General features: G+C 34.9%; 2 protein-coding genes and 1 long non-coding RNA gene across 3 annotated transcripts; 1 reads left to right on the top strand and 2 right to left on the bottom strand.

The window, feature by feature from the left end:
• Positions 1-6093: 6093 nt before the first annotated feature.
• Positions 6094-6948, bottom strand: LOC122601956 (probable NADH dehydrogenase [ubiquinone] 1 alpha subcomplex subunit 5, mitochondrial). Its single transcript, XM_043774684.1, has 2 exons — positions 6575-6948; positions 6094-6492 (listed from the first exon to the last, which is right to left on the bottom strand). Exons 1-2 carry the CDS (start codon positions 6885-6887, stop codon positions 6266-6268), a joined length of 540 nt encoding a protein of 179 aa, XP_043630619.1. The 5' UTR covers positions 6888-6948; the 3' UTR covers positions 6094-6265.
• Positions 6949-8357: 1409 nt separating this feature from the next.
• LOC122601827 (putative pentatricopeptide repeat-containing protein At1g12700, mitochondrial) lies at positions 8358-9941 on the top strand. The gene has a single exon (XM_043774563.1). It carries the CDS (start codon positions 8358-8360, stop codon positions 9939-9941), a length of 1584 nt encoding a protein of 527 aa, XP_043630498.1.
• A 2984-nt stretch (positions 9942-12925) lies between these two features.
• On the bottom strand, positions 12926-13986 carry LOC122602366. The gene is made up of 2 exons (XR_006324230.1): positions 13747-13986; positions 12926-13518 (listed from the first exon to the last, which is right to left on the bottom strand). It is a non-coding gene; the product is annotated as an uncharacterized LOC122602366 (long non-coding RNA).
• Between the last annotated feature and the right edge of the window lie 948 nt (positions 13987-14934).

Raw genomic sequence — 14934 nt, 5'->3', positions numbered from 1 at the left:
GAAGTAGTAAAAGAAAAAAAGAAATAGAATGAATAAACTAAAATACCTTTGTTAGATTGACATAAGAAAAAAAGAATGAAAACTATTAAACTTCCATAGTTAGGCTCTGTTAGTCCAAGAAAGAATGACTGAGAAAAACATGTTGTTGTGCAGAGTAAGAGACATTGATGGGATGGACCAATGTTATTTTTCATTTTATTGTGGTGAGATGGGTCAACTTCATTATAAACCTAAAACTTTATCAATCTTCTACATATAATTACAGTATGAGTAGTCTGTTGCGGCGGCCTTGGCCCATCCTAATGCCAATGTGGCTCCACCCCTGTTATTATTCACTTTAATATAGACAAAAACCCAAAGCAATAGAAAATAGGAATTTGCAGATCAAGCGTCATTGTAATCGAGCTTTTATCGACTTGGTGGGTGTGATGGTTGTTAATGTTGGCTAACTAGAAATATATACAAGAATGTAGATAAGAAGATTGAAACGGGTGTTGCGTTTCCAACATGTTTGTCTGTGAACAACACGGTCTCTCATTTTTGGCTTCTTGCCAATGATGAGACCATCTTAAAAGAAGTTGACATCTTGAAGATGTAAGTGGTGAAGGTGTTTAATCACCTTGTTTACTCAAATTCATGATTTATAGTACTGTTAAGAAGAATGTGAGCAACTGATTGTCGTTAGTTGGTTTTAGTTTGTGGTGTCATATAGACGGTTTTATAGCTTTGTTGGCAAACACACATGCTCTTTAGGAAGGTCCAACAGCAAGGAGAGCGGATCATGTTATCGTTGCCAAGACCCGGAAAGAAGGTATATCTCTTATATATTTCTACTAGTCTTAAGGCCCGATAAATGGATAAGTGGTTTCAAATCACATAGTTTATAATTTTCGTTTCAATACGTGGTGTTGTTATGATAAATTGCAAAGTATTTCACAACTATTATGTGAATTACTTCTGTTATGTTGACTAGAAGTATGTATGTTTCTTTTCTTAACATTAGAATATATCACGCGATGCAACATTGTAATGACGGTGGTAATGGCCGGTAGTGGCGTGCAACGGTAAAGGCAGTGGTGGCAGTGGAAATTGGTGGTGGTGGTGTAAGAACCCAAACCCCTTTTGAACAAAATCGAATAAATTTTTTTTTTTACCCCCACTGCGACTCAGTGGGGTTGTCGCAGTGGGGTTTGGACACCTCCCACTGCGCCTCAGTGGGAAATTTTTGATCTGCGAGTGAAAAATCCCCCACTGCGCCGCAGTGGGGTTGGACAGCTCCCAATGCGCCTCAGTGGGAAATTTCTGCATAAAACCTTTGTTCCAAAAATCACTTTCCTGCACTAAAGGACTTGGTTTCAACACATCCAAAACACCATTTCATTTCTAAACTTTTCAAAACTGAACCAAACTTGTTCATGACATATAAAACACCATTATATCAAACTTACCATTTATACAAGATTCAAGGTCCCAATTGATCAACAAGTGGGTCAATTACCCATCTTGGATAATTGTCAAATCATTTACAAATTTCATCAAATCTTGCATTCATGACATGACCACAAATCTTTTTATAGTTCACCAAAATAAATTGACCAAAGGAGACATGTATCATGAGCCAAAAGGTACCAAAGGGATGTTCTATCCAAATTTACCCAAATTGCCAACCTTTGAGATGTCAAGAACTTCCACTCGATCTTCACTAACACTTCTTTACTCTTGCTACTACCAACTCCTATAAAAGAGATAAACAACTAAAACGTAAGCTACGCTTAGTGAATACATATATATATAATATAATCATAATCATGTCATTTACAACTTTGTGCATCAAGCACCACATAAGGCCTAGCAAGCTAGCCATAACATGCATAACAACATTACACATACATTTTCAACATGGCCATGGATATTTTGACTAGTAGGAATTTACCCACCTACTAGTTCTTTCATACAATCAACTATGGGTCATAGGAATTTACCCACCTATGACCTCTTTAACAAGAATATGATTATATACATATGCACTCACCTCAAATTGGCTACTTGACACTAAAAGGCTACAATTTCACAATTCGATCTTCAACACCTATACAAGAATAAACATATAACATCTATGAGCTCCATGACTCAAATACCTCACATGAATCTACTTGCATTCATCAATTCTAACACTATGGTGTTTGGCTACTCAACATTTTCCAACAATTCAAATTCTCATAAAAGAGCTTTCTTTCATAATTTCTAGCCAAACACCACACGCTATGATATTCTTCTCAAGGGGAATTTTCATTAACTTCAATTCTTTCAATCAAATTATCATTTATCAAACACATTTAGTTAGGGTTTCACTTGAAAATCTCCAATAACAAAAACCCCCAATTCTAATGCTAAGAACCCTAATTTCAATAACAAATGGAGCTAGGGTTTTGAGAAATCAATACCTCAAGGTGGAAGACAAGGATTATGGTTCTCAAATTCACAATTCTTCCTCTTTTCTTCCTAGGAAATTTCGGCCACCACCACCACCTTCACAATCCCCAATTTAAATTTTTGATTCAATTGATGGTGATTATTGTTTTTGTTCTAGAATTTCAGTTCTTTGATGTAGTTTCTATTGCATGGATTGTAAAGGAATTGAAGATTCAAGAAGAACATAGAAGAGTGGTAGTGGAAGGAGTTGAAATAGGAGAAGAAGTGGAAATTGTGGCTGGCTTCATGCCTGATAGCCACGTCCCATACCAATTTTAATGGGTTTAATACCCGCTAGCCACTAGAGTTCCAACTAAACTAACCCCTTAACTCAAAACAAAATACTAGGAAATTAATTTAATGGCAAAACTACAAAAAGGGTTAATTTTCTTTTACCTTAAAATATCGGGATGTTACAGGTGGTGGCGGCGAATAGTGTAGGTTACTGATTTAATTTGATTTTGAGAAAAATGTTGAAACTTAAGTGTATGTAGGTATATTGATTTTCAGATATATGTTTGTGTGTGTGTATATATATATTGACTTTCGGGAGATAATCAAATAAAAATAGTCTTAGAATAAGAACACGGTGAGATCACTTAAAAACTACATTTTGATGCATTAAAAGTCCATAAAACTAACATAGTGTATAACTAATTATCATTATCGAAGTGTTTAACAACACATTAGTCTGTCAAAATCGAGAAAATAATGTTTTTTGTTTTGTGTATACATCTTGTATGCATATTCATCAGAATGATGCATCCAATAAAAAATGAAAATTTTTCGATTTTGACGGATCAATGTGTTGTTAAACACTTAAATAATGATTATTAGTTATGCACTATGTTAGTTTTATGGACTTTTAATGCATTAAAATGATGTTTTCAAGTGTTCTCACCGTTCTTATTTTAAGAGTGTTCTTACCGGAGTGTTATCCCTGACTTTGAGATACATGTATGTATGTATTTAAGAATATTAAAAAAGGGAGTATGTGTATGTATTTAAGGGGAAAAAGAGGTAGGGAAAAAAAAGTCAAAAACTGAAGTATCATTCATGTGGGAGACACGTGAGGGTGTTAACGGAGGTGAAATGACAGTCAATAAGTCAAAAGACTAAATACAATGATGATCTGATCCTTAGGGATGAAACATGACTATTTGGCTAAACCACATAGACAATGTGTATCGATAACTCAAGATTAAGCTTAGTATTAAAATGGGATAATGGCATGAAAGTCAGGGATAACCAAGTATGACCAAAAGGTTATGTAATCTACCCAACTACTTGACTTTCTATGTAATGTAACAAACTTTGTTTTTTGGGTTAGTCAATGTAAGCAACCGGCTTGAGAAACAAGTTGTCGGGTGCCATTTTAAATTTTATTCCTTCTTTTATCAAAAAAAATTGACACCTGTTGCAGATATTAAGAATAGATTTAAATTCTGGCCATTCGGAGGTTGGTAGTTCCAAAAAAAACCCAACATGCCAAAGTAGTCGAATTTTTCTTCTGCTTGCCATTTGCAATTACAGGCTACACTAAACAAAAAATGAATTCTTAGAATAGACGGATTCCCTTCCTGGTCGCTACCATTCCTAGCAACTTCTCCATAAGGACCATAATATTTTGAGAAAATGAAGTATATGGCTGTTAGATACACAAGTTTAGGTGTAGATTCTCTCACATACCAATATTTTAATATATAGATATATATATAAATGCTTGGGCCCCATGCTTTCCATGGATTAAAAAAACAAGATCTGAAGGGTTCTATACCCAAGTTGGGTATCTAACCACTACATATTCCATACCCTCTAATATTTTATAGAAAACGTCTTTATACCTGCGTAGTCTAGAAAGTCTTAAAATACTAATCAAACACATATCCTGACAAACGCATAACAAATTTTTCCCCCAATAGCCTACACATTTTTCACTCAAATCAATATTAATATGATAACATTAAGCAAGATTCAGATGCAATGGAGTAATACAACTTAATTGAATATCATGGAGTTTATCAATTACAATTTTTTCTTGATAAACTTTAACAAAAACAAACATACAATTATAAAAACTCTAACTGAAAATATTATGATATTACCAAATAATATACAAAACATAATTAACCGAATGATTAAACTCAATCGAATATACTGGAATTTCATCAAACACTTGGCGTACAATCTATAACTTATATACATGCTTCGATCCACTAATAAAAATTATAAAACTTCAATATAAGGGTGTATACATGTTTGAATCCTCTTAAGATAAGAAAAATAATCTGCAATGAAGAAAATCGGGTATCATATCCAGCCTACAACGATCCACAATCCTTATTTTGCAGATTTTATCTTCTGGGTCGGAATATGTTTAAGGGAATTCTGGGTTGGAATGTGTTAATCGAAGAGAAATATTAATTTAGAGGGGAAAGATGTTTACTATGTTGAGAGAGATACAAGAATTTAACTTGAGTTAATTTAGTGTTGACTATTGAATTAACTATTAAAGTCCACATCACCCTCCAGGTCAGTTAGTATAGAAAATGTTTGTAAATTGTTGGTCATTATAGCATTACTCTAAATATGCTCCTGTCAGCCTACCCCTATTTAGCCGTTATGATGTAACCGTTAATACCTTCCCTAATCTTCATTCATCGTACCATAACTACTATCTATTCATTCAATGATTTATGTATTACGTTGTTTGATGATATACCACTTTTGAGTATAATCATTCTTGTTTCTGAATTCTGTTTATGTTCTTTAATCATGTGACTAGACTTTCGTATGAGTTGTTATCTGCTTCTATATTACACATATATGATTCTACATATTTTTATCAAGAGGGTATGGAGTATGTGACCGTTAGATACCCAATTTGGGTGTGAAACCCCTCACATCTTGTTTTTTTAATCTATGAAAAGCATGGGGCTCAAGCATTTATATATATATATATATATATTAATATTGGTATGTGAGGGGTTCCACACCCAAACTTGGGTATATAACAGCCATATAATCCATTTTCTCTTTTATCAATAGTATTTGTCTGTGTTACTGCTACTCTAGATTAGAACAGAAAGACTTACACGCTCTATATACTAGTAATCACATTTGACGCTCTATAAAAAAAATGAGCATACCGTATGTTAGATTTTGACCTCTGAGGTCAAACTGACCATTATTTAAGTGCAACGTCAACATGAATTATAGCTATAAACATCTAACACCAACATGTTTCCTTTTAGTCCACCTATGACAGGTTCAATTCACTAATCATATCCATCTGTCTCATGTAGAATTTCCAAACTGGCCTAAAGTTAAAACTTGGTGACTTTGACCTTAGAAGTCAAACTGACCACGTTAGAATGATTGGAAAATTTGACATCAAACTGCAAATCTGGAATATAGAAAGAGCACAATACCTTTTCATCATGGACCTCATCTTTATGACTCACATGGATAGCTCCTTATTCATAGATTCATATATGCAAAGGCCTAAAGTTATAAACAACTTTAAAGAATGTTTATTGTAATGGAGTAACTTAGGCCCATGGTAGCGGTCATAATATTGTAAGTACAAGCCATTATCATTAGTTCATTACCATTTACTACTATAGAAAACTCTCAAATCAAACACATGCTAAATGCTTTGCACAAAGACAAGAAAGCAAGCTCATATTGCTTTGAAGGTTAATCGAAAATGCCAAAGGTGTCTGAAAGGCAAGAGAACAATCTGTCATATAATTATCTATATAGATGGAGTAGACCTTATTAAAATCGAAAATCAAGAGTTGTTGACGGATGAAAACATTTCGTTGGACTGTTTGCTACACGAGTCTTCTGAAATGTCCATGGTTATCTGTTCATCTTTCTTAGCAATAGCTTTGAGAGCTTTAAGCCTCTCATATAACTCATCAGGAATAGGACCAGGTATTGAGGAGACCGCAACTTCATCATCATCATCCCATATATAACATACATAGGTTAAGTCTTTTTTCCACGGGTCCCAATCTAAAACCAACACAACACAAAAAAACATTGTTATTATCATCAAACAGAAAAAAACATATAAAAAAAAAGAGCGGTGACGAACGGTGCAAATTGCAAGCGACTTTAAATTCAAATTTGGCATCCATAACGACTTCTTCAAATTTGCCGCAACCGATTCGCTTCTCAATAGCTTCGGGGTCCTGTTCCTCTAAGCAAATCTCAAGGCGTTTCCGAGTGGTGGCTTCAACGGCTTTACGATAGCCCTCTTGCTCAGGTAAACTCTTAATCTCCTCCATCGTTCTTTTATATATTCTTATCAGTTCCCCCACCCGGCCTGCGGTTGATGATTCCGCCGCCACCGTCCCCTCTGACATCATCATCGTCATTGATGCCCTCGCAAACTTTCGTATAAACATCTCTCTGACGGCGGTTATTTTTTTATCGACTGATAGATTTAATGAAAATTATAGAAACCCAATTCTAGGCCCATTGATATGACTTTGATAGTTTGATGATATTAATGAGTTTGTTACAATCTCGGTCCCTATGGTCCAATATGTTACCTATTTCATGCGTTATGTTTTATAAATTGCTGTTTCGGGCCAATTTTTTGCACTCCGTCAACGGCTCGGTCCAAATTACCAATGTCGTTGATTTTTGAAGACACGTTAGTTGCAAACAAAAGGTATATATGTCTTTTGGTTTAATTCAAAGACCAAAAGTGTAATTAACTAATGTTGGTTCTATCTGATATACAAGTTAGTCATCAATTACTTTGATGAACTCCAGATTTGTAGCATCTTCAAGTTATTGAGTTTAGTATTAAATGTTATTAATGTAGATGAGTATTAAATATTATTAATGTAGATGGAAGGCTAAATTTTTACATGCATTTATTTTTACATCAGTATATTAATTTTTTCGAAGATATTGACTTCCTAGTTTTTGTGTTTTAATGTTCAAGTTATATTAAAGATTTAAAATAACTATTGTGAGTTACTTCTCTTATATTGACTAAAAACACGTATGTTTCTTTTCTTAACATTTGAATGTATAACGTGATGCAGCAGTGTAATGACGGCGGTAATGGTAGTGGCGTGCAGCGGTATGGGCAGTGGTGGCAGCGGGAACTGATGGTAGCGGCGACGAGTAGTGGAGGTTATTGATTTAATTTGATTTTTATGAAATGTTGAAACTTAAGTGTGTGTATGTATATTGATTTTCAGATATATGTTTGTGTGTATATATATATTGACTTTCAGTATATGTATGTATGTATGTATTTAAGAAAAAAAAAAGGTAGTGAAACGACTGATATACCCCTCACGTGAGAGACATGTGAGGATGTTAATAGAGGTGAAATTATGGTCAACAAGTCAAAAAACTAAATACAAACTTTATCTTCCTATAAAGGACTACAATGACGTTTCAAACATGACTATTTGGCTAAAACTTGTACCTTCCATATTAAAAGCCCGCCCCCTGATTTTCATGGTAAATTTACAAACAATTTATGCACCTTAAACACAGCCCTAAGGGCTGTATTTAGCAAACCCCAAAATCTAAACAAAAATAACATTTGCTTTTCAATACATAGAGCATAAACATAGAGATTAGAATCTGAGATTGGATCTGAAGGCGGTGCTTTGGAACCCAACTAAAAGACCCAAATACCCTCGCATAGCCGCATGGAAGGCGCGTGAAAGGGTTAACGGAACCCATTTGACGGCCATCAATATTAATGATGGACTGTAGAAGGATCATATGAAGTCATAAGGACCAAAAAAGATGTTTTGGGTAAGCCACACTTGAAATTAACGCTATACTCTGTCTCCTAGGTTTTGGGCCGTGTAACATATATGGGTCCATGTGTTGAAGCAACATAGATGCGCCCTAGAAACCTATACGGCAAGGTACAAACGCAAAGAGAGTTTAATCAAGAAGCTAGTTGTCTACGTTTCCGGCTGATTGAGATGGAGAATCTTTATCAAGTATTAATCAAAAGTAGCTTTAAAGGTAACATGACAATAACCAACTGTTTTCTAGGTTCTTCATCATCTATCCGGCATTTAGGTCGAAGGTTTGGTCCTCATCCTAATTATAATATTAAATGGCGTCATAATTCGAGTTCTTGTTCCTTGGATAATACTCGTAATTATGATAGAGTGATCAACTTGAACGATGCACTCGAATCGTTCGATGTAATGATCCGCAAACGACCCCTTCCATCCGTCGTTAAGTTTACTCGATTGTTGCATGATGTCACCCAACTAAAACATTATGCTTGCTCCCTATATCTTTTTAAACAATTGTGTGCACTTGGTGTTCCTGTCAACACTTACACTGCCGGCATCGCCATAAAGTGTTATCATCGAATGTATCGCACCAAATACGGTCTTGCAGTCTTAGGCTCTTGCTTCAAACAAGGTGTTGAGCTTCACGTGTCCACTTATAATACACTCATGAGAGGTTTTGTTCTAAATAACACTCACCTGGCTGAGTATCTGTTCTGCGGTTTCATCACAAGTAACCGACTACGTGAACTCAACTTAAGCAGCTACAAGATTATGATTAAAGGGCTTTGTAAGGTCGGCAGTAACTTTACAGCCATCGGTTTGCTTAGGCTTCTCGATCATGGAATATTAGATGGTACTTTTAAGTATGATCTTTCCATATATAACACCATCTTTGACGGTCTCTGCAACGATGTAATATTTATTGATTATGCATTCAAGTTATGGAAAGAAATGGTCCACCACAAAGCCATCCCACCTAATGTCGACACATACAACTCTTTGATTCGTAACCTCTGTAGGTTAGCTCGTTGGGACGAGGTGTGTAGAATTCTAAAAGAAATGGAGGATGCAAAAATCTCTCCCAAACTCAGGACCTTCAATATCATAGTCGATGCACTTTGCAAACAGGGTAAGATAGCCGAAGCCCGGGCTGTTATCGACATCATGGTTGATGAGACCAGTGGACGCAAGTATCCTCCTAATGCAGTCACCTACAATCCATTGATAGATTTTTATTGTTGGACAAATGAAGTGAGTGAAGCAAGGAGAATTTATGATTCGATGGACTCCCAAGGCATCGAACCCGACTTTTTTACTTATCACATGTTTTATCTTAGGTATTTCATTGATAAAGACTTTGAAAAGTTTCAGGCTTTCCCCAGTGTTGGTTCAGACCTCTCTAGCCAATTGTCGTACTTTATACTTTGTCGCACTGGTTTAGGTATACCAAGATTTCCAGAAGAAGAACTTTATCACAGTCTGTTAATGAAACTTAAGTATGATAGTGCACTTGCTTTATTCCATCTGATGAATCGCAGCGGGCTGAATAGAGAAGTTGAGGTGCACAGAATCCTCATGGATAGGGCAAGCAAACACAAGAGGTTTGATGAAGAAAGGCGTCTTTATCACGTCGACTTACTAAATTTGGATATGTTTTTGAATAACCTTTGTTAAGTTGTATTTGTGTTGAAGGCATACCTGTTATTCTGTTATGCAGGCAACATAGTATCTTGGCTCCCCTGCTATATGCGAATTTTAGAATCTTGGTCCCTATGGTCCAAAACGTTACCTATTCCATGCGTTATGTTTTATAAATTGCTGTTTTGGGCGAATTTTTGCATTCTGTTAACGGCTTGGCCCAAATTACCAACGTTGTTGATTTTGAAGACACGTGAGTTGCAAACAAAAGGTATATAAGGACTTTGATGGATTGTAGACTTGTAGCACCTTCGAGTTATTAGAAAGATTGAGCTTAGTATTAAATATTATTAATGTAGATGAAAGTAAGGTTAGGCTAAATTTTTACATGCATTTGTTTTTACATCAACGAGCATAGTGCCTACGCGTTACGGCGGCGGTGGTGGTGGAGATCGAGGAAGACGGTGGAAAAGAGGGGCGACGGCGGAGGTTAATAGAAGGTCAATGAAAGTGTGTTATGATAAAAAAGAATGGGGGAAATGAGGGTATATAAAGATTTTATGTTTAAATAGGGGTATTTTAGGAAGAAAAAATATGCTTAAGAGATATTATAGAAATACTAACAAAAGTGCTCAGTTTTCAAAAATAAAAGGCCAATATGCTTTATAGAGGTTTATAGATATTAATTTATTCAAGATATTGACTTCCTAGTTTTTGTGTTGCCTATTATAATGAATAAAACAATTATGGGGAAAGTGAAGGTGTAGTTGTCTCACATCCAACTTGGGTCAAAAAAATCTTAATCTTTTTTTTATTATTATTCCATACATTAATCTTGTATATCATCTTCTCAACGAACAAAGCAAACTAGCTAGAAGTCATTTTCTATAATTCAAAGAAGACTAGATCAATTAGAAACCTCAGAAAAATGGTCTTTATCACATTCGAACATCCTCTTTGTTGCGACACTTGTTGTTCTTGCGATTTCAGTTTCTACGACGGAATCCATTGTTGGTGATGCAAGTAGATGCAGTCTCGACTTTGATTACCAAAGCTGAACAAACGATAAAATTTTCGCCATTGGAGATACACTTTGGTATGTGATATTCCCATAATATATACTTAGTTCAGTGTTTCTAATATCATTTTCTTGCATTTTCTGCACCTTATACATACAAAAAGTAATTTATTGTTCATTTTTTTTATTTTATAGTATTCAATTATGCGTCCAATGGAGTACCCACAATTAATGTGGTGAAAGTTAACGGTATTGGCTTCCAACAATTAATGTAGTGCTACATCATCTAACAATGGAATCTTGGAGGAGATGCCATCCCCCTTTTAACAGCGGCAAGAAATTTGTGGTGTCGCAAACCATATATAGTGAGTTGAGAGGCATGAGCACCTTGGCAACACCAACAATCTATGCGTTTTTAGTTGCATTCTTCAGCAGTCTTGCGTTGAGCTTTGTTTCATACTATTCTATTTCCCGACATTAGTAATTTTTATTACTTGAAGCGCATGGTTAACTTGTTGATCTTTGTAGATGGTTGATATTGTTAGAATATGTTTAAGCCTACGGGGTCATACCTCAACGTGAATGTAACTATAATTAATTAATATATTAAATGTAATTTATTGATTAATTTGATCACGAAATAATTAATTTAAATAAGTTAAAGGATTAATTGTATTTAAATTAATTAGAAGGATGATTAAATGTGAAATTAGGAAATTAGTGTTAGACCTTAATTCCCTAAAGGGGGCCGGTTTTGAGAAGCCTTTTAGGGCTTTGATTAAACTTGCTAACCAAGTTATTAAACCCTAAATATATTCCTATATATAGAGGGCTATAATCTAAGCGTTTAATATCCATTCACATATGACAATAAGATTTGTAAAAATCCTAAATATATGATTCCTTCTCTCGGTCGAAAACAAGAAACTATATATCCTACGTATCAAGTTCCATACGTGGGACTTATATCTATAGTTAATTAATGTTATGACATAGCATTAATTATGGTATTGGTTTCTCATTTGACGGCAATATCTTTTAACACAGAGGGGTTGTGAGTTTGTGATCAGGTACTAGCATACATACATTCCAACGTTGTGTGTGTAATCGTAGAGAAGTTTAATTCAAACCTTATTATAAAGGTTTTTTGATTATTCTCTCCAATTTAAGGTACACGTTTTCTATCTTGGTTAATTAATTAAATTACATAGATCTTGTCTTTCGTTGCGTGCTTTGTGATTTGATAATAGTTATATAACCCAACAGATATGTTAAACATGAATTCGTTCTTAACTTGATATTATTTCATTGACAAAGGTTTGTACTAACTAAACCATAAATTATTTTATGCAGCTATGCACGATAGACCTTTCCAACAGATGATTCATTTTATCAATGCTAAATGTAGAATTAAATTATTGCAATGGTAATTTTTTCAAAGCGAATCTTCAGCTGGGAAAGAAAAAAAAAATCAAAATCGATAGCAAAAAGTGAAGGTGTCAGAGGAAAAAACGTTTACAATAAGTGAAACAAAATAAAACATTGCCAATTTCTGTTGTACAAACTTTTTTTTGGTCCCACTTTAATCTAAAATTTCAGATTTCAAGGTTTTACATGCTTGTATGCTTTTTAACAAAATAGAAGAATGCTTTTTAACTTCAGATTTCAAGGATATATTCACGTACAGTCGTACACTCACACTCAAACTCACACACTCGCACCATGACACACACACACACAGGCACACACAAACACACATGTACATGTCCCCACATCCATAAACCTTTGCTAGATTGTCAAGGCAATCTCTTTATCCTGGGTAAAGGTATGGCAGTCTGTAACTACTAACTAATGATTGGGTATTGTATTTTAAGGGCTATATGGAGTATATGCACACAATAGCAACATAACATAGGACCAACTCTCAATCTATTTCACTACCTAGTCTTGTTAATTAATATTTTTGTTTAGATCATATCATCAATCCCCCCAGGAAAAGATAAAATTCAAAACATCCTTTATTATTGATGGCCAAAGTACTTTGAAAAGGCCTAAACTTCTGAATCCCTTCTATTATTGATATCGGAGCCGAACAACTTTTCTTCCACCTAAAACTCTAAAAGCATTTATCGCTTCAACGATACCAAAAATAGTCTAGTTAGATGTTAGAAGCAACCTCCCTAAGCCTATATATGAATATTGAAGACCTATTATATACAAGGGAAGAACATTTACAAGAAGTAAAACAAAAAATGAGATTGCCAAATTCTGTTGTACAAACTTTTTTTGGTTACTAGTTTCACGAGTTTGCCATGGTTTCACCTTTACGCGCCAATATGGCTTGAGAAGCAGGAAAAAGGGTTACAAAAGACCTCTACCCTCTCAAGTTTCAGGGAATCAAACCTTCATGTTACTCTAACAATAGCATATGCTCTTCATGATCCTGCAACTCAATAAGCCGCTTTTAGGCATAAACTGTAACTATAATGGTGGTAACATTCGTTAAGACAAACTCACAAGCAGTGAACGATCTGAAGCGGTGCAAGTGTCCTCTGTTCTTTTGAAGCATCTGCCAAGGTTCGAATCATTATACCCCTGAAAAACCAAGCAAAGAACATAGAATAGACTATCATCAGTTGTATAAAGAAAACAGTATGCAAGATGTCTCGTCTGATGGGGACATGAAAAATGGGCATGGAAATTAGAACACTAGTGCGCAATTGGACCATTATTTTCATCAAATCATCAAATCCTACCTTTATGTGCGCAAAAAGGAGTATTAATAAAAAGTTGGGTCATTTTTGAATAATCATCAAATCCTACCTTTATGTGCGCAATTGGACCATTATTTTCATGGGTCATTTTTGAATTGTATGAAAGTTTGAAACTTGGGTCGAATTGGATTGAATTAAAAGATGATTTTGGAGATTCTGGAATTTGGGGGTTTTGGGAATTGGAGGGGAATTAATGAGGTGGGGTTTGAAGGATTAATGGGAAAGTGTGAATGTGAAGGGGAATTGTATTTGTGAACTTAAATTTCACCCCGTTTGGTGTGAAAATGGGTTAAAATTACAACCCCATAAACTGCTACATTAAAAAACTTGACTCATGTTTCAACAATAACACGATATAGTTATTATATATAATATAGTAACCCCAATGTCTCACTCATAAAGCTTTGACATATGGTAAAGATTGTCAAAAAACTAAACAAACCCGTTTAAAGAAAAAGGAAACTGACACAAACATAGGCTTATTTCTAACTGATCTATATGTTAGTAAGAAATCTCAACAACTCTTACGGAATTTCTAACTATCTTTACTTAGATAATGGGTAATATCTCCTGGGTCTTATATCTAATTAACCAGTATCCTTCAGTCAACTTGGTTCGCCTAACGATTCTCTTGATAAGTTATTCAAGCTTTTGAAACAAATAGACACTAACAATATCCATACCCGGTCCGTAGAACTTAGGTAGACTAATATGATTCTCTGTATGTCTTCAGATATCTATAACTAATGGTATCTACCTCAATACACGGATCAAGAGCAAACCAAATTTAAAGGCACATGATGCCTCCTCGTCACAAAATCCAGTTATAGTCCATACATATATGCATTTAGAGTAAGAAATTAAAAGGACTCAGTAAACGCTATATGAATGTTCAATTTAGATGCATTTCCATCTCCAAAGATTGATCAGATTAATGATATCATATCACCCAGATAGGCATATCCAAAATCAAGTAAACAAGCACATGAACACGAAGAAAGAGATATCTTACGTGTAAATTGCAACAAGAACTTCTGGCACCATTCCGACCAATGTTCCACACAAGTAAGGCACAAACTTAACATCAGTCACCACCGCACAATAATTGTATAACGCATATGGAAACGGTGATGTCACCGAACTAAAACATTATGCTTGCTCCCTATACTTTTTGAACAATTGTGTGCACTTGGTGTTCCTGTCAACACTTACACTGCTGGTATCGCCATAAAGTGTT

Source organism: Erigeron canadensis, chromosome 5 (assembly GCF_010389155.1).
Source record: "Erigeron canadensis isolate Cc75 chromosome 5, C_canadensis_v1, whole genome shotgun sequence".
In the NCBI taxonomy this organism is placed as follows: domain Eukaryota; kingdom Viridiplantae; phylum Streptophyta; class Magnoliopsida; order Asterales; family Asteraceae; genus Erigeron; species Erigeron canadensis.
Note: the sequence above shows the minus strand (reverse complement) of the source record. Positions and strands in the feature narration are given on the sequence as shown.

Excerpts from the sequence above, each read along its gene's own strand:
- LOC122601956 (XM_043774684.1), bottom strand. The coding sequence starts at position 6,887 with ATGTTTATACGAAAGTTTGCGAGGGCATCAATGACGATGATGATGTCA. Across the intron at positions 6,493-6,574 it reads AGTCGCTTGCAATTTGCACC|ATTGGGACCCGTGGAAAAAA; the intron begins GTTCGTCACCGC and ends TGTTGGTTTTAG.
- LOC122601827 (XM_043774563.1), top strand. The coding sequence starts at position 8,358 with ATGCGCCCTAGAAACCTATACGGCAAGGTACAAACGCAAAGAGAGTTT.